Raw genomic sequence first — 26,338 nt, 5'->3', positions numbered from 1 at the left:
ATTATCTATTTCAATAATACTGGAAAGTTACTCAAATTATTTTAAGCATGCTTTTGAATATGAATAGTCCATTACCTCTATGTTAAAGCTTTTTTTTTTGCCCTTGAGGTCAGTAGCAGTCTGACCCAGTGCAGAGGAAATGGTGTTCTGGAGGCGGGCCTGTTGTATCACTGTAGAGCATGAGGTTTAGACTGCCTACACAGAGGAGCTATGTTGTAATTTAAAACCTGCTGAAGGCTGCGACTGCCCCAAGCTTTTCACTTACACACACTTACACACACACATACACACTGAGCAGCAGGCTTTGTTCTAAAATCCGGCACAAGTCTGTGCTCACTACAGCACACAGCACAGAGAAACATACACTTTGGAATATTTAATTGGATGAAACATCGACTGTGCTTCCCTGTCACCAGGTAGTCTTTCCCTGTGTGTGTGTGTGTGTGTGTGTGTGTGTGTGTATCTGTGTGGGAGGGTGTCTTTTTTCTGGAGGGAAACTCCATTGCCAGATGATGAGGCTTACAGTACATTCTCCATTCAGAGCTACGTGTGTCGCTAGAAGGCTGTTCTTGACCATAGTTCTTGCATGGATACAACTTTCACTGTAGCTTTAGAATAAAGTTGCATCCACTGGAAGGCTTCATGTGCAAAGTTTATTTAATCAGCAAAAGAATGCTTGGGAAAATTTATTTGCTGACTTGTCAAGGCACTGATTCTGACAAGTAATTTGGAATAGGCTTTGGAAACAAACATCAGGTAATCACTGTGAAATGTATTTTAAAAATGTACAATTGGAATAAGAAGCATGTACAGAACAAAATGGTTTAATTAATTTAGATTTTTCTTGTTCAACTCTTCAGCTGGATGCCTGATAATTAAAAATTTGCTTGTTTGACCTTGCTTTCCTCTTCCTTCCTCAAATGGTTTTAATTAGGCTCTTCATGCTCTCTCTCTCTCTCTCTCTCTCTCTCACTCTCTCACTCTCTCGCTCTCTCTCTCTTACACACTCACATACTCATACTCTGCCCCTTTGCCTTGTTCTGCTCTTCCCACTCTGTCAGTACTATGCTGATTGATGTCTTTGGTCACAGTTATGTAATTGGGGGTGGTGGAGTGTGTGGGAGAACACTGTCTACTCCAGACTAAAAGATCAGTCAGTTTGCACTTTAGATGGCAGGAAAGGATTTAAAAAGTGCATTGCTGCAAACACTAACTGTTATGCGTTATTTTATGCAGATGCTTTCAAGACCAGTTTTTCTTGCCCCATTATTACTGTAAATGGAAGTGGCCTATAACCACACAGGTTAACAATGTTGTGTTGCCTGAGTCTTGTGCCACCTTATTGTGAGTTCGGTCAAGTATGTGTAATACTGGTTGCTCATGAATATTCAATCATTTGTCATCGCTGACAGTACTCTGAGCTGTACAGAGTGTGTATATTTGGCAGTGACCTTACTAAATGGCCCTGTAAGATATTATGTGATGTATTTTTGATGGTGTAAGTTACTGGGAGAGTGTATTGTGCCCAATGTTCTAAGGATAATAGACAACAGCCGTGGAGTTTACATCTCAAGTTGAAATTTAAACACTGAAAACCACAATGGAAAATAACTAAGAGGGGTGCTATCTATCAAAAAAGCAAGCCTTGCCAAGAGCCTTTTAATGCTCCTTAAAAGCATAGATATTGCTAACGTGCAGGAAATACATGAAGTGATTAGTAAGTAGATATTTTAAGGTTGGTGAATAGTAAGGAAATTCAAACAGGAAAACAAAGAGTTACATGTGTAGTAAGAAGTTAATAGTGAAATTGGGTTCAATGGTATTGTGACAGACAGGACTAAGCACTAGTCAGAAAGTTCTGTAGAATCGCAGGATAGGCTGAATTTTTCAAGAGCAGAATTGCTTAAAATGCTGAGTTTGGACTTTCTTTACACAATGTCACCTCAATTGTGGAGCAGTATTAAGTCTGGCGCCACTTTCTGACAGTTCGATAAAACCACAGTATTTAATAGAAAATTTATGCTTTGTCTACGCCCAAAAAACCAATGCAATGCCATCTGAGGAAGAGCAGTTTATCTTTAGGGTGTTATTAAATTCTCTAGCCTGTCATTATCTGTCTCTGCTGAAGTCATTTGCTTCTCAGTTGTGTGAGAAAGGAGGTTATGGATGTGTTTTAGATGTTATATATGACTGAATTTCTTGTTCTTATAGTCCATATGTGTAATAACGTTCACACGGGTTGAATTTCTCTTGACACTTCATGCAGTAAATGAGTGCTGAATGAATCTTCTATACTTCCTAGAGTTGTCCAGGCATGTTTTACAACATGTTTTACCTGGTTAACTGAAATAGTTTCATATGAAAATATGAAAAAAGACACACGGTTTTATGTTTTAATTTCAAGTAAAATGCTGCCTGTAAATTCAGTCTGTATTTTCTATCCTCCAATTGTTCTTTTTGTTTTGTTTTTCATAAAGACAAGTGCTTGTATTTAAAGACAGTTGTCCAGACCATTGCATATTCTCAATACACAGAAACTTTACTAAGGCATGTATCTATCTGATTTTTAATTACATGCACCCTTTCCTGCATTAATAATAACATGACTTTTAGAATTTTAAATATGGCTTTAAATGAAGTCATACAAGACAGCCTGTCAGACAAATGCTCTACTCTTCTTTTCCTTCAGCTTCAAACAATGTCTCCATGTGTCTGGTGGTGTTCCAATATTACAGTTAATTTTCCAGTGTTACAGTCTGGCACTTTGGATCTCCGGCACACATATCACACACAGCAAAATGTATTTGTTCAGTACCACAGTGGAGGCTAAATCATTTAATAAAAGCAATGAATCATGTAAAGAAACTAAATCTAATTACCGATTTAATGAATTTCATTAAAAGCTTGGACAATAAAAGGGCGAGATTGTAATCCCTGGCCCAATCCAGTCTCCAGATGCATATTTATGTCCACTTTTCTCTTGTCTGTATAGCCTAAGCACTCCGATGTGCTTGATTAAGTTTGTTCTTCAGATTTTTAGCTTTAGTCTCATTTTATTACCTGCTGTAATAGTTATTTCTCCTGATTATATCATACTAGGTGATAACAAAATGTTTCGAGACATGTTTTGTAACACAAGTGTTTTAACACACCAACAGAAGACACTGTCACAGGAAGCACTGACCTTCATAAGTCAGGGTGCCAAAAGACATGAACTGTGTAGATCAGGAACTGTGCAACTGGTGCAATTCTGACCATGTAACCATGTCTGATATTTCATCATGGACATCAAGAACAAAGAGCGAAAGTGACATTTAGTGTGACACTTGGCAAATCTGTCTCAGACATTTGACATGATTCGGAAAGTTTACAGCAATGCTGCACTGAGGCGTTCGAGGTGTTCTGAGTGTCACACACTTGAACAGCGGAAGAACACCCGTCTAAGATGATAAGATGTCAGGATGACCTTCCTCAAGCTCAACCCCCAAAAATGTAAAAACCATTTGGCAACTTGTGCATGATGATCGTTGGAGGACAATTCACAACATTGCTGCCACTGTCGGTAGTCCTCAAGTGGGATTTGAACATGCACCAAGTTGCTGCCAAGTTTGTCCCCAGGCTGCTGACCCAGGAGCAGAAGGCAAGTCTCAGTACGCATGCATCACTCGTATGCTCAACATCCATGCGTTGGTGTTTACTGTAGTACTGTTTACTATGACATTGTGACCACATGTGTGTGTGTCTGTGCACGTAAAGCATTTTTTATTTTGTGTCCAAGTGTAGTGACTGTTCTTTGGTAACTGTACTGCAACAACGACCCTTAAAAAAGAAAATAAAAGACTGTAGCAGTGCGGTAGAGCAGTGTTTAGAGGAGTGATTTTGTTAGTGTATGTGTATGTATGTGTGTGTGTGTGTGTGTGTGTGTGTGTGTGTGTGTGTGTGTGTGTGTGTGTGTGAAAGTCGTCCTACACAGTAGACTCCCTTCTCCTGCTTCTTCCTTTGTCTAACACCAGTTCTTTTCAAGAATCATCTGAGGTCCCTATCATCCGGAGATCGCTGGTTCGAACCCCGGGTGATGCTGTTTTTCTCTCACAGCCAGATGTCTAGAGAGAGCTGATTACTGGCCGAGCTCTCTCAGGGGGGAGGGATGAGAGGTACTTGCGTTTCCACATTAATCACGGCTCTACAGCCAATTAGGGGCGTCTGTGAGCTCGTGCACGCGGAAGGAGCAGCTAGCGCTTTCCTCTGAGTGTGTTACTCCGCCCCTAAAGGTGCGTGAGCAAGCAGTTTGAAAAGATGCGGCCGGCTGACGTCACGTGGTTCGGAGGAAACACGGGATAGTCTTCGCCCTCCCGACCGAGTGGTAGTAGTAGCCTTAATGTGGGAGCCCCCTAGTGATGGGGAGGAATTGGCCATGACTAAATTAGGGGAGAAAATTGGAAAAAACCCAAAAATTATAATAATAAAAAAAAGAATCATTTGAGGTCGCTTTGATATATTAGTGTTTTGATATACAAGCACAGTTCCGGAACAAATTATGCTCGCAATCCAAGGTTCAACTGTACGCCAGAGCTATAATAATACATTGTACACTTCCATGTCAAAATCTTCCTTTAACTTACTGCAGATTAGCAATGGTCTGTGCTGGCTGGAGGCAAGGCTCAGGCATTCCAAACTTTTGCAACATTTGCCACTTGTACTTTGGCTAAGAGTCTCATCAATGTACTTAAAGTCTTCTGTAAATGTGAATCGGTTTTATGCCTTCATTCTTTTGCTCATGAGATGACAAATCCTGATTTGACTTGAATACCCCTCATATTAACATTAAATTGTAAAAAGCAATTAAATGTTACATAAAGTTGTTCATGGTCCTGAACCATGTAAGGTACTGTACATGTAGGTTTCTTTAGGATAAGCTTTCCTTTAGGAGACACATTTGCAAAGAAATTATCATATTAGATTTAGTGTCATATAGACGCCAGTCAGTCTAGTATGTGTTTATACCCAAAAATGGAATGATGGAATGTTGAGACTTGTAGTAAATTATTCCTGTCATGTACAGTAACAGGCAAAGGTTTGGACACAAGTTTAGACTTATTTTCTACATTCTTGAACAAGACCAATTTTTTTTTTCAAAACTGTGAAATACTATATAAGGCATTAGGTAATTAAGTAACAGCAATTAAAGTCAGTTATTATTTTAAGACATGAAGGTCAGCAGTTCTGGAATAGTTCTTCTAATAACTGTATTGTCAAGTGCATCTGCACAACCCATCATGCACCATGATAAATCTAGCTCTCAAGAAGACCATCCCAGGAAAGCAAGACCAAAACTTAACTCTGCTGCAGAGAAGTTCATTTAGAGTTAACAGTCTCAAAAATCACTAATTTACAATCAGCACCTTAGAGCCGTTATGAAGGCTTTACAGAGCATAAATAGCAGAAACATCACAATGTCAACTGTTCAAAGATTATTGCATATTTTGGCCGCCTTTAGCATTGATTTACAGAGTGGAAAAAAATAAAGATCAGGAAAGACCATGGAATTAGAAAGTGTGTCCAAACTTTTGAGTGGTAATTTATACAAATTCTAAATACTTATCATCTAATTCTTGGTAGGGATTTTACCTTACCCCTTAAAGGAGTAACCATATTACTCTCATGTCCATCAAGTTTATTCTAGATGGTCTTTCATAGCCATAGCCCTGAAAAACTTCCTAGTACATCCCTATAAATTTTTTATAGCATTGTACTGAGAAGACTACCTAACTTCAGATGTATTAACTCTACATTTTATAATGCTATAAAATTACCCAGACATTTTCTTTTATTACTTTCAAAGGAAACTAATATAAAATTAATATTACCTTTTTAAATAATCAGTGGCAAACCTTCGGCAATGTAGTGCATTTTTAGATTTTAGACATACTATCTATAATGCCAGACTTTTTAAACATGCTTCTTTGTGTATAATGCTTTATCATACTTATTGCATGGTTTCCATTTCTGTCCATTTTTTTAAAGCTGAGCTTTTGCACTTCCATCGCAGAGTAAGTTCAGCATTAAACCATTAACATATTCTTGCTTCTGGCCCAGTACGTAGATGCACTTAGCTCTATCGGGTCAGGTAATCATAGATTGTTGAGCTGGCCTTTTAAATATTTTTCTATTTTTGTTTAAAGGACAACAAAAGTATCTGCAGCAGCAATTCCTTTGAGAGCCAAAGAGAGCAGGGAATAGATAATATGCACACAAATTGCAATGATGCATTAAAGAGAAAAAAAATATTTTAAGAGAGAAAAAATATATATTTTTCCAGCCTACTGTATGCTTGTGCTGTTGTCCACAGATTTAACTTCATGCTGTCTAACATATTTTAGTCTAATAAAATTACAGTTTCTCTGACTGCATATCCTTATCCTTTGACGGCCTTTCCTTTTATAACAGAGTAATAGTTTATGTGTAATTATAAAACTAAAAATAATTACAGTTTTATATAATGTAATACAACTGTAATGATTATACAGGTATCTACCAAAGTTATACTCAAGCTCGGATAGAATGGGAGCGTTGCATCGGGAAGCGTATCCAGCATAAAACCTATGCCAAGTTGTATATGAATGAACATGAATCAAATTCTGAGTTAAGGATCATCATCAATTTATTAATATTTCAGTTGAGTAAGATGTTTTAATGTTGTATTTGTATAAGAGGCATTATCAAGTTACCTGAATGAGAAGTGGTTAGATAGATGTGGACTATTTAAAAAAAAAAAAAAAAAAAAAACTTTGATCATTCCATTATTTTTAAGGATATTACATAATTTCACCACTGGATTTTTTCCCCCCTACCTCATACAGTATTAGTGCTCTCCCATACTAACCGACAGCTAACAACCAGGAAGAACAAAGGTGATCAGACGCTTTAAGGACTACTGACACCAGGTGACCACAACTTTTCACCCCAGCATCTCTATGTCTATATCTATCATGAGTCTATGTTGACTTGCCTGAAGGGCATAGTATCATAATGTTTTCATTCGTCCCCAATTAAGGCAGCGCATGGTGGAAAATGTAACTGTAAATTAGACTTTATTCCCACCAAATCCACACCTGATAGTCAGATGTAGTAATTCTTTAAAGACAACCGCTCTGTATAAGTTACTCAAAAGGAAACACATCATCAGATGTGTGATAACTCTTTAAACGGAGACCTAATAAAACGAGGTTTTGCACACAAAGTGAAACAGCTCACCACAGCAGCATGACTGCTATGAGCCACTCAAAGAAATGCAAATAAAACACATTACCTACACTGTCAAGCTCAAAACAATGACACAGCAGTCTAAATATGTATTACAAAAAGTTTTATCTGATTGTTGTTTGGTGTCAGTGCCTGGGAGTCTCTGCACTCTCTTATATTTCAGATAAGAACTTAGTGAGAGACTCTACAGAGCAGATGCTAACAGCTAGTCTGGCAACGCCACTTTCCAGTGCTTTGACAAGTTGTAAACAGTTTGTTTATATGTTTATAGACTTTTAAAACTAAGTGTAATGGGTTTTCATTACTGTTATGCTGGCAAGTCAGGATTTGCCACCTGTTTAAGATAAATAATGTATTTCTGAGTTATTATCAGCATTTGCTAGTGAAGTAAATCACAATCAGCGTAGTACACAACAATATCTACAGTCAATAGAATATAAACAACAGCTTTCAAACTTAGAGCAACACTGGATAGAGCATCATTTTGTGAATAGTATCATAGGTAAAGGTTAAAATGAAAGAAACGGTTCCTTTATTTATATATTCCATGTAAGTACATAATTGATTAAGTATCACTTATGATTATCACTAAGTGATAAATGCATGATCCTTTTTGAGACAATTACAGCTGTAATTATTAACAGATTTTATGTAAAAATGTAACTGATTTATTTTGTGTGTCCTTGTAAGTCTCAGGAAGTGGTAAAGCTGGGGTATAGGGTATTTTAACTATTTAATTAATAAATGTTTCATGCGTTTAATTTTAAGAGTAAATAGCCATGTACAGTAAGCATAAAAAGAATATTTACATAATCTCATACCCACAATTCGGCTGTTTCATCAGTTGTTTTCAAATCATAACATTTCATGTCCTACATTACGTAATGCTTTCAATGTAATCAATTCCGATTATGCAGAACTACTAATGGAAAATAATCCAGCTCTTCTTAATAACTTTAACTCTGTAATGAAAGAAAAAACACTAGACTTAATGCAGTTTTTGTGCAAGAGACAAAAAGCTGGTATCATGTTTGTATTTTCTTCTTAGCATTGTGTGAAATTTGTTTTTAATCAGGGACTGCAACTGCACCAGTTACCTTGGACAGCAGTGAGGCTTCCAGAAGAACAGAGCTGACCCAGGCATAAGTCTCACCATGCAACTCCTTCCTGCTTTGCTGCTGCTGCTCCTGGTGGTAATTCGGGCTGAGACACGGAGAGAAAAGAGACTAGGACAAGAAAAATCTCAAGGCAGAAACAGGTTGAACTCTGTTCAGCACTTTGCAGGCAGCTGCAAAGAGTACATACAGAATGGTGATAAGTTTCTTGACTGCCAAGACCAGCATTTGACTGCTGTCCTGCTTGGTTGGCCAGAAGATATTGACCACCTTCTGCTGGCACAGAACAAGATAACAGTGCTTCGAGATAACACCTTTAGTCATTTTCGAAACCTAGTGAGCTTGGATTTGCAGCTGAATGAGATTTCACTAATTGAGGAAGGTGCTTTCAGTGGCCTAAGCAAGCTCACCACCTTACTGCTACAGCACAACCGCCTTCAAGTGGTTTCTGAAGCCATGTTCATACCCATGCCTCGACTAAAATACCTGCGACTTCATGACAATCCATGGACATGCAACTGTGAGTTGGACAGTCTTGTCCGCTTCCTACAGGTGCCAAGCAACCGTTACATGGGTAACTATGCAAAATGTGCAGAGCCTACAAGGCTGTGGAGGCAGCAGTTAAAGACTTTGGACCCTAAGTTGTTGTGCTCACCACAGATACAGGCACAAGTTCATCGACTGCATTCTGATACAACATTGTTGTGCCAGACTCAAGATTTCCCCAGACCACTGCTTGACTGCAGGAGCAGAGGTGAGATCACCACAATATTTTTAAAAGGTGTTCATGTGTACGCATACAGTTCTTTTTAAAAGTTGTTTTCAGCATTCTACAAGTCCTAATTCTGTTTATTTGATTAAATGAAATATCCAATTTTTAAATTCAACTAACATCAGCATGCTATAAATGTCCCAAACCACACGTTAGTAATTTGACATATTGTTTATGATGATAGTATGCAATTAGAGACACAATATTCAGAAATAACTGAACTCTAAACACTATAATTTTCCAGGCCATGCAAACTGAGAGGAGAAAATATATTTTAGAATGTTTTATTTTCTTTTTCTCATTTGTGCTGGTATAAAGCTTTCATAAATCTTTGCTTTTTGCATTATTATAAAGATAGAGTTTGTGTTTTGTAATGTTAAAAAAAAAAATTAAGACTTTTTTGTCTTATTTGGATGAAATACAATGATCTATTTTATTGTGATGAGTATGCTCCTAGGCCACCTGAAACTGATGCAACAAATTCTGTCAAGAAATACATTTCAGTAGTTCCCCGGTGCTGCCTTGGAGCAAGCTCCTGGTTAGACATCCTGTATTATGGCTGATCCTGAGTTTTGACCTCAGTTTCTTGGATCAGTCTTGAATATGTAAACAAAGAATTTCATTAGAATTTATCGTACATGTGACAAATCTAAGTATATTTTTTTCTTTTCTTTCTAAGTCTGTGCTGGGTAAAAAGAAAAACATTTCATATTAAGAGTTGTGTAGTACTATTCAACCCTCTAGGTTTTAGCCTCTTAGCAGCACCGGCCAACCCAGATCCATTTTTTATATTATCATTATGGTCCTTGCATTAGGAATAAGAAATGTGATTGGTCTTTGCAAGATATACATGGGCTTTTTGGAAGACATTTCTTTTGGAGTCTTTGGAGTCTTGAGGTCTTCCTGAATAGTCACTTTCTATTCACACTTATGGTTTCGTGTGAGATTTGACTACAAATTAGGGTCTAAATCTTTTAGCTTCACATGTCAAGAGAAATAATGCATTCATAATATGGCCAATGCCGAGGGCACCAGGCTTCTCCCTACCAACATGTAAATATGTAGCAGTTGGTAGCACCGGAGAGGTGCATTTGGCCACCTAATGGTCATGCATTCTTTCTCAATGGGCACTTGCAGGCAGTTTTCTACTGATGTACAACACTGGCATCTACTTCCCTTCCAGCACCTGGAACAAAATATTTCCCAGCACACTGTCTGATGCATCTACATGCAAACAAAACTGAGAGAAAAGTCAAGTGAATGCAACAACAGGCCCCCACGTAAAACCACTTGCTCCACTAGAATGGATCTGGTGCCCCCTTTTTAGTGAGATCAGTCAGTCAATTCAATTCAATTCAATTTATTTGTATAGCGCTTTTAGCAATTTTCATTGCCGCAAAGCAGTTTTAAACAGTTAAAAGAATTATTTAAGTTTGTATGAAATGTGAATTTGTATGATTAAAAATGGTCAGTTTGTCCCTGGTGGACAAGCCGAGAGCGACAGTGGCAAGGAAAAACTCCCTGAGATGGTAATAGGAAGAAACCTTGAGAGGAACCAGACTCAACAGGGAACCCATCCTCATTTGGGTGAATCAGAAAGCAGTAAATGATCTGCATTTATACAGTGTGTTAGGTGGGAGGCAGTTTAGCTATAATAGCTGATGTTAATTGATGTTAATATGGAGTCCAGGTAGTTATTGAAGACCCAGGTAGACTAGTAAGAAGTTCCAGTCCTGAACTATCGAACTGTCAAGTCCCCAGAGAAACAGTTGCCAACACCAGTCAAGGCCAGAACCATTTTCAGATGGTTCATTTTCAGTCAGATGGTGATGGGCAAAAAATTTCCGATGAACCTCCTATGATGGCCAGCCAGGCATAGGAACTGCCTCACTCCTTGTTTAGTTTTAGGTCTCAGGCAGGCTACAATCACTGCAGTCTTGTCAATTTAGGGATACTGCTCCTCGTGACATAAATGGAAACTCAGATACCATACTTACCCCTACCTAACTGTGCACTTCTTCAAGTCCCACCCACATCAGCAATCTCAAGCCCTGAGATGTGGCATTGTCGCTATCATAAATGATTGCATCAATTGAACAAGCATCAGTGTATGCAGCATGTGGATGGAGGACATTCGCAGCATTCTGTCTGTTAGACAGTGAAACAACCCAACAGGAAGGTGTCATGAATCAGTGTCATAATCGGCCAATATCTATTAGTCAAATGGAAAAAATCCCTGAAAATTTTTCTTGCATGTGGCATCCTGAGTTTTCTGTGATGGTAATAGGTGGTCTCCAAAGGACCCCAAGGTCAATCAAAGAGATGGTAAATCTGTAATAACTTCATCCGGCCTCATGGTCAACCTGTCCGACAAGAGTCTCAAAGAGTCTTATTTTAGAGTACTAAAAGAGCACTGTGTCTTTCATAGCCTAGCACCCTTTTATTCAACCAGAATTGACCATATTTAGACTGAAGCAAATTCTTTTAAGTCAGCTAAATTTTTCTTATATAAAAAATGATTCAAACTTTGTTTTTGTTTAAAGAAGATCCCTCCTAACAATTTCCATAATGAAATTTAATATGCCACATGGCCTGCACCTGTATAACAATTCAAACAGGCAAAACCCAGTAGAGGCTTGCAGGACCTTTCATTCTGCAAATAATCAAGAATGAATTATTCCAATTTCAAGTGTCATCATCAACTTAGAAATCGTTATGTAGCATTTTATTAAACTTTTTGATTAGACCATCCATTTGCAGGTGGTAACTGCTGACAAATAAATTTAATGGGTAATAATACAATCATTGCACAATCATAAAATTTCTGTAGTTTGCATGATATGAAGCTGTATCAAGGATATTTATTTGGAGATACTTTCCAGAATCGTATTAGAATTAAAACAAGTGATGTCTGTGTGAGGTTGTGTGGTCTAATGGCCAGATGACATCCATTTCAATGGTTTGAAATGGACCTTCATTAGTGGTAATGGTGGAATCGTTACAGATTTACCAGTTGTGACACACTGCACATCATTTACGAACATCCCTGTGGATTCCTGGACAAAAGAATTTGGCCATGAGTAGAGGAGTGCCCCCTTATCCTTGTGGAACCAGCACAGCCTTTCCAGCTAATGTCCAATGTAGGATCCAGCCATGAGAATTTCCCTGATTTTTGAGAATCCAAGGGAATTAGTTCCCAGGATCATGTGGCTTTGGTGGATGCCAGAAAGAGCCAAGAGGTTTGGCTAAGTGTGAGGATTCCATGATGATGTAACTTCTTCACTGTCCTGGTTTTCATCACCAGTGTAACAAAAGGAGTTACATGAGGAAGGATGGAGACCTGATTGATGCTATTTGTTATTTTTTAAAGTGCTTGTTGTAAATATTTAACATGCTTTTCAGCCACTATGCACATGCCTACACACCCACAAGGTACTGGAAGTGAACTCTCCCCTCTATGCTTCTCTCCAGGCTTCTTTCTGCCAACACAAAAACACAAATAAATAAATTTGATAACAAGCCACAGGTGAAGAGCATCACATATTACATGCTGGAATCACCTGCCCCTCCCCATTTATCTATTTATCTACAGTCATGTATAAAAGTTAGTGCCCCCTCTTTTAATTCTATTTGTTTTTGCGTACAAACACAATAAAAATCATCTGTTCATAGCAGATGTTAATATTAGGCAAATTTAAACTGTGACGAAGAACAACCTACAACTTTTTTCACCATGGCATTTTTAATTATTACAAAAAAATAAGAAAAAACAAACAAAAATTATGTGGGCAATACTAAGTACCCTCTATGATTTAATAGCTTGTGGATCCACATTTACCAGCAAAAACTTTAAGTAATCATTACTTTTAATCATTACTTTCAGCCTTTAGATCCTCTCAGGTTCGGAATTTAGGTTTCCTATTAGATGATTCACTAAAACTTGAGAAATAAATCTCTACCGTGATTGGATCTAGCTTTTATCAGCTCCGTACGCTCGCAAAGATCAGACCTTTTCTCACTGATAAGACTCTAGAGATGGCCATTCATGCTCTCATTACAACCCGCCTTGACTATTGTAACTCTCTTTATTACGGTATCTCTAAATCTCAAATCGCCCGTCTTCAACTGGTCCAGAACGCCGCTGCTAAATTTCTCTTGAAAAAGAAAAAAAGGGATCATGTGACTCCGCTTTTGAAAGCCCTTCATTGGCTGCCTGTTCAATTCCAAATTCATTTTAAAATTTTACATTTGTTTTTAAACCGTTACACCAGCAAGCACCCATTTACTTATCTGAATTGCTGCACCACCATACCACCCTGAGAAGTTTGAGATCCTGTGACCAAAACCTCCTCTTAATCCCACATTCCAGACTTAAGCGTAGAGGTGACCGTGCTTTTTCGGTTATTGGGCCTTGTCTTTGGAATGACTTGCCAGTTGATATCCGAATGGCTCCTAGTTTACCTATTTTTAAATCCCTTTTAAAAGCCTATTTGTTTTCCCTGGCCTACTAGGCGCTACTGTGCCTACTAGTTTTATTAGTTTTGTGTGTATCGTGTACTTTTAGCCTTTTTATGATGTGGATGTACAGCACTTTGGTCAGTCTCGCGGCTCTTTTAAATGTGCTATATAAATAACCTAAACCTAAACCTTTATGACTTTATCAGTCTTCCAAATAATTTTGGTACATTCTTCAACACTACTTCAGTTAATTGAGATTTTTTGGTCATACACCTATGCATAGGTCTGTAAAGCCTCGCTACAGCATTTTAATCGGGTTAAGGTCAGGACTATAACAATACCTCGATTCTTTTATTTTTTTGGCCCTTCTGCTTCACATTTTTGTCCTACTCCATGACTAAATTTTGACCAAGTTTTAGCTGTTGGAAAGATGATCCTAGATATGCCTCTAGAATTCTCTGGTATTCTCAATGACTGCATGGTTCCCAAGTACTGTGGCCGCGAAAACAAGCCCAAATAATCAGCCCACCATCGCCATGTTTGACATTTTTTCTTTTTATCTTCATTTTTGTTAAATAAACATTGGCATTGTGAAAAAAGGTATGTTTATGTTTATGTTCATCTGTAACACTGAGACCCGCTATGATCAAATGTGTTTAATCATGTCAACCCATAGAATTAAAAGAGGAGGCACTAACTTTTCCACATGACTGTATCTATACTGTATATCTATCCTTATGTGTTCCACAGTCACAAATTCCTTTTATGAATATTAGATTGCTGGTTTTCAATATGTTTAAGTGTCACGGTAAAGGAAGTACTGTCATTAAGAACAAGGGTTTGAATAAAAAGATGAATTTCAAAGCCAAAGAAAAGTTTTAGCCAGGTTTTTTCTTTTTTCTTGATCAAAGTGACTACACTATAACTACTTCACTTATGTGTTTAAAACATCCTTTTAAAAATAACTTCTTTTTTTTTGCAGTATTTCAATACTGCCTGACTTTAAATCCATAATAGCACTACAGTAATTGCCCTTCCTCTGTATAAAGGTAATTTTAGTACATGGTGTGGACCTAAATGCAGAACCTCTGCCTCTGACTGACACAAGCTGTACTTATTATGCTGAAATCTGACCATAAACAGCAAGAGACCACAGTTAATGTCAGTGCTTGATAGGTTAAATTTTTTGGCAGCATAAGCTTGTCCTTATGGAGTAAGTGTAGTTACATGAATAACAGATGCATCTGGACTTTCTCTGCTCCCCACAAAAAAGCTGAGTCAACACTACAGCAGAGGGGAAAATGCTCTTCATGATCTCATGATGTCTTCAGATTAAATACATTACTGACTTGGGATTTCATTTCTTAGCAAACAAAAAAACATAAAACAGTTAAATAAAAGTCCAACCGTGATAGAGTCCTTCACATCTATGTTGACCAAATTATGAAAAAGGAAGTATCTAATCTCTTACAAAACCACTGTTATATTTCCTATAATAACAGCATAAAAAAAACACTTTGAAACACTATGCTAGAACGCAGTGCTAGAACTCTATAAAGATGATTTGATTACCACTAAGTACCAAGTCTGAAAAACATTGAGCTTTCCTTAAGCTATAAAGCAGGAGATCTGGTGAATTAAAGATTCTTCTGCCTACAGTACATGCTCAGGTCTTGATGACATTTCCTTAGATTGCTACATGATTGATGTTTCACATGTTTTACATTTTTACAAAGACGTGCTGCATACACGTGTACCAGGTTAACAAGCTAAGGAAGGTTTGTTAGACATGATGACATTTACAGACTGTGTTTGAAAACACACAAAGCTAAACTACTCATAAAATAAACAAAGGAACTTTTCCATGACCATGAATTCCATTATTTGTAAAGTAATTACAAGTCCAGCCCCTTATTCCATACACACCAGGCAGCACAGAAAATCACTTTTAGCTCTAGTACCAGTAAAGTATTATTATAATATGAAAGCTTTTAGGGACCACCAATGTTGACTGAACTGTAGCAGAGCCTTGAACAATTACTGTGGAAGATTTTCCATCTATGGTTAGCCTGTTGGAAAGCATTTTGCTCCAGGCTATCCAGTCTGATCCTGAGCGTAGAATGCTTTTGTGTATTTTATAAGAACATGACAGTAAGCATAGTGGCAATTGTAACGTGTCCATGTAATAGACACTGATTCAGCTGATCCCAGGATAAATCAGGAGGAATAAACAATAGAAATATGTACTAATTTTAGCATACGTACAAGAATTTAAAGTAAACCGAAATTCTTAGTAGACTTTTAAAAAGAAAAAGAAAGAGTATTTTCTTTTAAAATACTCACTGGCCAATTTATTAAGAATATATGTACACCTACTTGTTCATGCAATTATCTTATGCAATACATAAAACAGATTTTCAGATGGTTTAGGACGTACACTATTTATATGATTTTTTTAATTAGAAGAATTAATTTGTTTATTTGTTTGTTATTATTATTATTATTATTATTATTATTATTATTATTATTATTATAGTTAGCACTCCTAGTTTCTTCATCCTTTCATGGTGCACCTCCATCCTGGACCATTAACTCAGTTAATGTTTTTTTGTTTGTTTATTTGTTTGTTTCTTTATGTGTCAAAGGCTAAATTCAACAGACTACCTCGATAAATAAGCAGTAAAATAACTGTAAAAAAACAAGTCTTAGAGCTTCAAGACATGAAGTTAAGTCATTCGTCTGAGCTTCAGTTTTGAAGTAAATTCAGGTTTGAACTGTCCTTTGTTAAGAAAAAGTGATCTGATTTGAAATGTCTAGCACAAACAATTTTTTGGGCATAATCCACCTTAAATAAACTGCATCCTTCTTTACTTCCTCAGAGAGTTTGTGTTCTTTTGTATAGCCATCACCTGGGCATTGACTATGCTCTTAGTTGTGACATTGTATGTACTTTTATTATCATATACATTTTTTAAATATACTACAATGCCTTGCCAATAACAATTAATAATATTTAACTTAATTACTCACATTAAGATGAGAACTGCCTAACACATTATTAACACCTTTAAGGACTGTGCTGAACCTTCATTTGGAAGAAATCTGAAAAAAAATGATAATTTGAACCAAATATGCCTGGCAAAAAAACTGACAGTTAGAAGCGACAGCTATGTTTAATAGTGATAGTAAACATTTCCACATGCACAAGGTAATGAGAACTCAGAGGATTGGACCTGAAACAGCTACCGTATGTGGCCAGAAGAAAATCACTTGTTAGTGAGACTAATCTGAAAAAATTGACAAAATTATACAGGAGTATATGAAACATGGTTGGCGATACATTTAGCAAAATACTCCTATCCCTGCTTTCCACTGCATACAGTTCAACCAGCCTGTACTTACACCTGGTTTCGCTGCTGTACTTTCTGTTTGGTACATTTATTTATGCTATTGTTAACAAAGTACACTTTCTCTTTTCCAGGGCTGAAGGCTGTGCCACCTGATATCCCAGAAAACACTGCAAAAATAGACCTTGCTTTTAATAACATAACACAGCTGAGGCCCAAACAGTTTGTAACCATCAAAGACTTAAAACTGTTAAACCTCAGTAGCAACAGTTTGGAGCACATCGACACAGGTAATGTAGTGTGATAATTCATAGACTTTGCAAGTGTGCCACTTTATTGGGTTGATCATTTTCATAGAGTGCAGAGTCAGGTTCTGTTGATTTAAATCCTCATGGCTATTTAATACAAATTCAAGATTCAAGTATCAAGATTCAAGAAACTTTAAATAAACCCAGGGGAAAATAATAATTTCAATAATTTAATATATAGCTGTTAACTATTTTAAAAAAGAACGGGGGAAAAAACATATTAAAACAGATACAAAAATGAAAAATCTTTAAAAAATAAATAAAAAGGAATTGAGTTATACAGTGAAGTCAACATTAATGATGGTATAACATAAATATTGTGCATGATGCTAGTCAAGATTTAAGCGTGATAAATAATATGAATAGTACATTTGCAGTCTACTAACAATGATAAAATGTGGTGATGACACAATTTTTATTGCACATTAATATTGATAAAATTAAAGACAATGCTTTAGATCCCCCCTCTCTGACACTTGAACACTCTGCCACATTCATCACTGGCAACACAGAAAATATGAAGCAGTCAAGGGAAAAAGACAACTTGAGAAGGATAGACACAGGGAGAAAAAAAGTAGAAGCAAAAAAGGACGAGAGATAAAGAAAGAGAGAGAGCAATGAAATCTCCCCCTTTTCTGTCACTGAAATGGGAGCTAACAGAAGACACCTGTTTTCTGGGGGATCCCATTTCCAGAGGTACACCGACAGCACATCCCATTCGTCCCTCCTCAAATAAGACTTTTTTGTAAAAAATAATTAAGATTAATTATCGCAATGAACTCTATTCAATATATATTATTGATTGAGTATTGATCTCTATTGATCTAAGATCTTTATCAATTGCATTTTATATTCAACTTACCAAATATTTTAGATGTATTGCTTAGTCATCAATGTGATTAATAGGTTTCAGCTGGGAACAATTATTTCACTCAAAACTGCAGCTTTTCATTTCTTAAATAACCATGTTGGAAGATATATCCTATGGTCATGGAAAATTATTGGTCTGCGTCAGGATCAACTTCACAGAAAACTAAATCACCATAATTGGAGAATCTTCAAATACTTAGTGTTTTGTAAAAACTTAAGAGTAGAATTTGCAACTATGTTTAATAGTGAAAGAGTATTACCACATGCACAATGTGACTAGAACCACAGGATTGGGACTAAACAGCTGTGTGGCCATAAGAAAACCACTTGTTAGTAAGGTTAAACAGATAAAAAGGTTCCAATTTGCAAGGAACATAAAGATTGAACTTTGGAGCAATGGAAAAAACGTCAAGTGGACTGGTTTGCCTAGATTTATTCTTTTCCAGACCAAAGGGCACATCAGGGTAAGAAGGTAAGTACAGTATTTGAAAAGATGCACCCATTATTCATAATGGCCAATGTACAAGCCTCTGGAGGCAGTGGTATGATCTGGGGTTGCTTCTTTTGGTCAGGTCTAAGCTCAACAACATTACTGTATGTAGCAATAAAAAAGCCAGATGACGACCTGAATCTCCTGAATGACATTATTCATATATTAGCCAACTATAAGCTGCGTCACACCAGGTGCCAGCAGAGTATCCTCTCCAGCCAAGCTCATGCATAATTTCTAGTTATCTCACACTACAGGCCAACAGGGTAACCTACCCAACCAAGCTCACTTCATAGGCTTGAGGGAGTCCCATGCCAAGTTTATGCCTGAGGCCGATGGGGTGACCCCCCTGGCAAAATCATGTCCAAGGAAACCTCACCAGCTATACACATGTTTGAGGCTGTTAAGACGGCATTCACAGCCACCCTCAAGCCTGAGGTTAATGAGACAGTCTCCCATTTCAGGAAGATTGACAATGTGGCCTTTCAATTAGAGCTCATGTGTGACAACATTTAGGACATTTTCACTCCACCATTATACACTGCACTCTACTGGTTGGGGTGGTTATTGTTGTCAGTGACATTGTTGGTTTCAAATGTTAAGGAGTCATTTGCCCCTTGGTGAGCATCAATTGTAGCACAGATCCTTTCAAGTGAAGAAGCTTCCAATGTGGTTTCTAACTACATATTTCCACACATTCCATCTGCTACACAATAGTCTATTGATAAAGTTAATAGCTACTACATAAGTCAATGCCTGTGTTTGCACCGGGTGCAGAATGGTGGGTTCCTAAAACATCCTCTTTAAGTCAGCTGCAGTGGTAACTCAGCATATGAACACCCTGCCTTGCAAATTATCACCTTAAGAACTAAGATTTGGCATGAAATTAGTGGCAGTTAGAATCGGAGTCAGGTTTATTGTAAAGTAAGTCTTCACAGAAAAATAATTGGTTTTGGTAATAGTTAATGAGTGTGGCAGAGTATATGATTGAGGTCAGACCCCTTTCAATTTTTATATGCAACTATATCTCATATTTTACATTTTAACAGTCATCATAAATTACAATAATATATTTATTTTTCTAAATTATAACCTTTAACATGTTAGTAGTCCAAAATATTTTACATAAATAAAATCATGTAATTATGTCAAACAGTGCTTTCAACCAACTAAGCAACCAACCAACCAACCAAACAGACAAACAAACTTGCAAAACAAAAGCTTATGGTATTTGCTTCTTGTACAGCTTTTCCTACATTTCTTTGAGGCTGAGTGAAGCAGGAGCTCATAAAGAAGCAGTAATTAGTTTTATGTCATGGGGGGAACTTCTGGGGGCTAAATTTTAAACACCAATTCTTTTTTCATGTTTCATAAAACATTTGATTACAATAGATAATATGTTATGTTAACTCAGCTGTTAATAAGATACAAAAAAATAGGGTTTTGTCTTAAAAATTTTAATAAGCAACTAAATGGCATTTTCACTGGAAAAACATTTGATTTCAGACATGCAAAATGATATGCAATAGAAACACAAACCAATTACTGACATACTGAGCTATAATTAATCCAGACTTTTAATAGTGCACCTAAAATAACGCCTATTGTTACAATGATGCAGGCTTCTAGTAGTATCTTTCAAGGGGAAACGATAGGCACTGTAGAGTCAGTTACAGAAAGTCATTTTCACCATAATGCTTCTTTCCTTAGGGCTGCCAGCTGAATTTATGACATAAGAAACAATAATGATAAAAACAGTAATAATTCAGGATAATAAACTTAAAGGTCCAGTCAGCATATAAAAATGTTCATTGGAAAATCTTCTATAATGAGTTACATTTAGGGGTTGATATTTATATAAGCATTTTTTTTAGTTTATATATACACTAGTGTTCAAAAGTTTGGGGTCACTTGCAAATTTCTTTGTTTTTGTTTAGTGATTTATTTTCTACATTCTACAACAATACAGGGGATTTCAAAACTATAAAATAACACATATGGAATTAGATAATTACGTAACAAAAACAACAGTTAGTTGTTTTAAGACACAGAGGTCAGCCTTTCTGTAATAGTTCTTGCAAGAACAGTATTGTCAAGAGCATTTGCAAAATCCGTTAAGCACCATGATGAAACTGAATCTCATGAAGGCCATCCCAGGAGGGCGAGACCAAAACCTACCTCTGCCACAGACGAGAAGTTCATTTAGAGTTATCAGCCTGAAAAATGACCAATTAACAGCACCTCAGATTAGAGGCGTTATGAAGTCTTTACAGAGCATACTTAGAGATGTTTCTGATATTGAGAAATATCTCAATATCAACTGTTCAAAGGAGATTAATGCATTTTTTTAGACGTCTTTAGCATTCCTTTACAATGTAAAAAGAAATAAAATAATAAATAAATCAGGAACAATCATGGAGTTAGAAAGTGACCCCACACCACTACAAGGTAAATACAAACATGCCATTAATTAATTGTCAAAAGAGCTTGAATGGACCCATGGTATGGCATTGCAGTCAAATTGAAATAGTGTCCATCATCAGATTAGATAATAGAATGCCAAGTGATCTGAATTCTAAATTCAATCTGGCATAAATTTAACTAAAGTTGCTAAGTTGTCCCACTACCCCCCAGCTTACATACTGATAACATTCTATGACTTATTGGATTATAAGAATTCTTACCTTACTTCATTTAGGATACCAAGTTATTAACTGTTAGCATTAACAATCTGGATCATCTTACCCTCTGTCGCCCTCGCTTTCTATCCTCACAGCTGCATTTGCTGGCCTTTTGCACCTGCGAGAGCTGGACCTTACTAATAACAGTCTGCACTACTTTAATTATGGTGTCTTGGAGGACCTATACTACCTCAGGACACTATATCTAGGTGGCAACCCCTGGATTTGTGATTATAATATTCACTACCTGATCTACTGGCTGAAGCACCACCCTGCTGTGGAATACACAGGACTGCAGTGCAGCGACCCAGACGAATTCCGCAATTGGCCCGTCGAAAGCTATGTCAAGACCTACAATGATGATTGTCTGAAAGACAAGCAGGTGCCCCTGCACAGAAAAACTGGTCCCACGGACACCACATCACAAGAGCTTATCGCTGAAGTGGTGGAAGAGCCAGACCTGCTGCCCAGCCCGCTCCAAAAAAAGGAACCCAAAAAGTTTGAGATTTTTCGTCTGAGTTAAAAACACCACTATGGTTATTATGGAACTTTTCTAATAAACTGCGATTTCAACTACTTTGATGGAGTCTGTACTTGATAAGGGAAAAAACTCTTAAAGGCTCTTTATTGTGGTTACAAAAATAGTACCTTTCTATCCTTTTATTTTTCCCATTTGTAAAAGAATGAATCATAATGCATTTTTCTACTGTTTTATTTCTGATTATCTAATAAAATCTGTCATTTTTTCTATTAAGATAATGTGCGCAAAATGCAATTTGCATTTGACTTACAGCACAACAGCTTACACATACACTCAGATGAGCACACTCATAAACCCTTTCATGTACTGTAAGTTCCACATAAATTTTTTAACAAGTAAGTGTAATGTCCTGCAGGAGGCTATATTCTGAACATCTGCAGATGGGAGGAGAAAGAGTTTTATCTGGTCCAAACTGCTCTTTTAGTTGAGTGCAACATTTCCCTAAAGGATTTGTAATCCTGGAACACTCTTCAGTCTGATGGCTCCCTGGTGGAAGTTATTTTAAATGAGGTTAGTCATAGTCTTTTTTAAATTAGCTAAAAAAGGGTCTTTACAAAAATGTTTTCGATTTTTTTCAATACCAAAGTTTAAATGTAAATGAACTATTCCTAGTTAAGTTCTCCCTGTGTAGGTGCAAGTTAACACCAAACCTGCACACACTGGCATTCAGACCACAAACATACCAGACAAAAAGGGCATGATTATTTATGTGCCATTCTGAGCATGACCTTAAATAGATTTTTCTTCTGAATATTTTTCCTCGCTCTTCAAATAAGAAGTAGTATTTTAAGACCACAACAGATTGACAGATTGAGTAAAATTGTTGGCATGTAACTTCACTTAATAAGTACTTCTTAAAAATTAATATCAAAGGAAGTTAATTCCAGTGTCTAATGTTCTTTACACATTCCTCACCTATTTTAAACTGAAGTTCTTCCTTCTGGCTTTACTGATACTGACTGTGTGTGTGTGTGTGTGTGTGTTGCACACAGCAGGCTTGTGGAACATGCATAAAGAAGTCATCGTCAACACTAACACACTGTTAATAATCTGTTAAATAAGACAGGAGCGAAAAAAAAGACCTCTCCTGAAAATAACCTCAACGAAAAAATGTCCTATTCTGTCTACAAAAATGCTATAATTAATAATGTCAAATGCTGAAAGTTCAGTGGAGTGAGCCAGCGACTGCACTGCATTAGCAGTTAATATTCAGTGAAATTTAAAATGAAAGAAGTTGTGAAGATTTATATTTGTTAAACACTAATATAAGTTTCACTTTTGTTTCCTGGCACTTTCACCCATGTGTAACATTCTAGTAAGTTCCATGAAATGAGAAAGTAAACGGTTCATGTGTTACCAGTAAAAACACTTGCATATTACATTTACCTTGGATCCTGCATTTCTAGTTTACTCACTTTTACAGTATTTTATGAAGCTCTAGAAGTTTAATTTCTTTGGATTAGATTGGATGTGTAAGAATACTCATAAAGCCTACAGAAAACTGGAGAAGGACTTTAGCTCTATACAATGAATGTTTTAAAAGTTGACGTGTTTGTTATAGATCTGGTCTCCTGCAACACTCTGGTGAATAAAATGTCAAAATGGTGAAACTACTCTGCACAATTTTACAGGAATAGGTCCAGCGCTGGTGGGGAGGAAGGATGGCGCCCTCTAGTGACCATTATGTGTCGCTACAGTGACTAGTGTCTGCTTGAGCAGTTGTCACGGAAACGCCATGAAACAATACAGTTGCTGAGATTTCAACTTCGCCGGCACTTCGTTCATCCAGTTATAGAGATGTTTTAATAAAGTCTAATTTAACGTTAATGTTAATGTATATGTTGGTATTGTAATGTATTGGTTGGATTTTTAATAACACGGAGACGCTAAATGGTAAGTTATTGCCACGTATTTTCTTGTTATTGGTTATCAACACTAACTAGTTTACACGAGTAACTTTAGCTTCACCAGGTTAATCAGGTCAAGTTATAGTTGTTTATGACTAAGATCTCTCAATGGGAAATGTTTAATAACGGTTAATCTACATAAATGTCTCAAAAAAAAAAAATTCTGTCTGTCTGTCCCTATGTCTGACAGACTTTAGTGTAACTTTGGCAGGCCTTGGGTTTTAAACCAAATCAAAATGTTACGTAGAGGTGATGTTATGAACAGTCATGTGGCTGTGGGCGCATCTTAAATAGACTACTGGACAGAATTTAATGAAACCTTAGTTTTTGTACTTAAATATCTACAGCGGGGAAAATAAGTATTGGTCAGCCAGCAATTGTGCAAGTTCTCCCACTTAAACAGATAAGAGGCCTGTAATTTTCATCATAGGTAAACCTCAACTATGAGAGACAAAATAAGAAAAGAAAAATACAGAAAATCACATAGTTTTTTTTTTTTTTTAAAGAATTCTTATTTTTAAAGAAATGTTTATAAATTATGGTGGAAAATAAGTATTTGGTCACCTACAAACAAGCAAGATTTCTGCCTCTCACAGACCTGTAACCTCTCTATCCTCCACTCATTACCTGTATTAATGGCATCTGTTATCAGTCACACTCCAAACTCACAAAATCACACTGTAGGATTTTTAAAGAATTTATTTGCAATTTATGGTGGAAAATAAGTATTTGCTCAATAACAAAATTTCATCTCAATACTTTGTTATATACCCTTTGTTGGAAATGACAGAGGTCAAACGTTTTCTGTAAGTTCTCACAAGGTTTTCACACACTGTTGCTGGTATTTTGGCCCATTCCTCCATGCAGATCTCCTCTAGAGCAGTGATGTTTTGGGGCTGTCGCTGGGCAACACAGACTTTTAATTCCCTTCAAAGATTTTCAATGGGCATGAGATCTGGAGACTGTCTAGGCCACTCCAGGACCTTGAAATGCTTTTTACAAAGCCACTCCTTCGTTACCCAGGTGGTGTGTTTGGGATCTTTGTCATGCTGAAAGACCCAGCCACGTTTTAATGCCCTTTCTAATAGAAGGTTTTCACTTAAAATCTCACGATACATGACCCCATTCATTCTTTCCTTTACACAGATACCATATGACATTCTCCCAATTCTCTTCTGGATCATCCAAATGCTCCCTAGCAAATATTAGACAGGCCTGGACATGCACTGGCTTAAGCTGGGGGACACTACTGATGGTAGTCTTTGTCACTTTGGTCCCAGCTCTCTGCAGGTCATTCACTAGGTCCCCCCGTGTGGTTCTGGGATTTTTGTTCACGGTTCTTGTGACCATTTTGACCCCCGAGGGTGAGATCATGCTTAGAGCCCCAGATCGAGGGAGATCAGTGGTCTTGTATGTCTTCCTTTTTCTAATGATTGCTCCCACAGTTGATTTCTTCACACCAAGCTGCTTACCTATTGCAGATTCAGTCTTCCCAGCCTGTTGCAGGTCTACAATTTTGTTTCTGGTGTCCTTTGACAGCTCTTTGGTCTTGGCCATAGTGGAGTTTGGAGTGTGACTGTTTAAGGTTGTGGACAGGTGTCTTTTATACTGATAACAAATGCCAAAAATACAGGTAATGAGTGGAGGATAGAAAAGTTACAGGTCTGTGAGAGGCAGAAATCTTGCTTGTTTGTCGGTGACCAAATACTTATTTTCCACCATAATTTGCAAATAAATTCTTTAAAAATTGTACAATGTGATTTTCTGTTTTCTTATTTTGTCTCTCATAGTTGAGGTACTGTATACCTATCTACACTTTAAAATAAACGCCTAATAAGTAACTTGCTTAATGAAAACAAACACCTGCACCAATAGATATTAATTTAAAAAGCTAAACTGAATATTTTTACTGGGATTAGTTCATATTTTCACTTCTCAAATAACAGTGCTGAAGTGGTATAAGTGAATTTGTAAAAGTGAATCTTTATCTGATTTACGTTTTCAATTTCTCATCTGTGATTCACTCTCCAATTACCGAATACGAAGTGTATTTGGATAATGACGAAAGAAGTGCAACTCAGCGTAACAAGGCAAAATATACTCAACCTTACAGTGTAATTTCTTTGTATTAATAATTTATGCAGAGAGTTCTGCCGTACAGAAAGACGTACATGGCCTTCAACCTAAAATAATAATGCCAGTTAAAGCTTTAACCTTTTAACTATTTCTAAAAACTCTTTTCCCATCAACAATGGGTAATTACACTGACTGTAAGACTTGTTAAATAATAGATTTGTAACAATCCTTTTAAAAAACAATAATCAAAAACAAGGCAACTTATTTCAGTTGCATTTTTGTTATCCGTGGTGAGCTTGGCTGCTGAGTATTGTCCTTTTTGCTGTTTAGTCAGTACCTTATGAGTCCTTTCACAACACACAGAGATTATGCTCTTTAAATTTTAGTTCTCTGAAAAATTTTATTGATGAAATAGCTTTTCATTAAATATCACTTTCAAAGTCACATACTGTAATACATTAGTTAATGTAAGATACATTTTTTGTTGCATTGGTGTTGCTTTGTTTATTT

At 36.8% G+C, this 26,338-nt stretch overlaps 2 protein-coding genes across 10 annotated transcripts in view; both read left to right on the top strand.

Moving 5' to 3' along the window:
• The first annotated feature begins 282 nt into the window (after positions 1-282).
• lrrc17 (leucine rich repeat containing 17) lies at positions 283-22,058 on the top strand. Of its 4 annotated transcripts, none has more exons than XM_053515200.1 (5): positions 283-416; positions 6,861-6,944; positions 8,339-9,132; positions 17,090-17,245; positions 21,400-22,058. In XM_053515200.1, exons 3-5 carry the CDS (start codon positions 8,418-8,420, stop codon positions 21,825-21,827), a joined length of 1,299 nt encoding a protein of 432 aa, XP_053371175.1. In that variant the 5' UTR covers positions 283-416; positions 6,861-6,944; positions 8,339-8,417; the 3' UTR covers positions 21,828-22,058. The 4 variants fall into 4 exon arrangements, with proteins under 4 accessions (XP_053371175.1, XP_053371149.1, XP_053371167.1 ...); XM_053515192.1 differs by lacking the exon at positions 283-416 and adding an exon at positions 562-756; XM_053515174.1 differs by lacking the exon at positions 6,861-6,944 and having other exon boundaries at positions 21,400-22,057.
• A 134-nt stretch (positions 22,059-22,192) lies between these two features.
• The window catches only part of ccdc146 (coiled-coil domain containing 146), a 56,875-nt gene continuing 52,729 nt past the window's right edge, over positions 22,193-26,338 (top strand). For 5 of the 6 annotated variants that reach the window (XR_008355591.1, XM_053475981.1, XM_053476000.1 and 2 more), the window contains exons 1-2: positions 22,193-22,355; positions 23,477-23,738. Coding sequence is in view for 4 of the 6 variants with exons in the window: in XM_053475981.1 (XP_053331956.1) it covers positions 23,736-23,738 (3 nt within the window). In the remaining 2 variants the exon portion in view is untranslated. The remainder of the gene's footprint in view (positions 22,356-23,476; positions 23,739-26,338) is intronic. The other variant, XM_053475991.1, reaches the window with a different exon arrangement.

Source organism: Clarias gariepinus, chromosome 2 (assembly GCF_024256425.1).
Source record: "Clarias gariepinus isolate MV-2021 ecotype Netherlands chromosome 2, CGAR_prim_01v2, whole genome shotgun sequence".
Classification (NCBI taxonomy): Eukaryota; Metazoa; Chordata; class Actinopteri; order Siluriformes; family Clariidae; genus Clarias; species Clarias gariepinus.
Note: the sequence above shows the minus strand (reverse complement) of the source record. Positions and strands in the feature narration are given on the sequence as shown.

What these genes read in the sequence shown, in the direction of transcription:
- lrrc17 (XM_053515200.1), top strand. Translation starts at nt 8,418, where the DNA reads ATGCAACTCCTTCCTGCTTTGCTGCTGCTGCTCCTGGTGGTAATTCGG. An exon ending in GCTTGACTGCAGGAGCAGAG is followed by an intron (nt 9,133 to 17,089) that starts GTGAGATCACCA and finishes TCTCTTTTCCAG; the next exon opens with GGCTGAAGGCTGTGCCACCT. An exon ending in TTTGGAGCACATCGACACAG is followed by an intron (nt 17,246 to 21,399) that starts GTAATGTAGTGT and finishes CTATCCTCACAG; the next exon opens with CTGCATTTGCTGGCCTTTTG.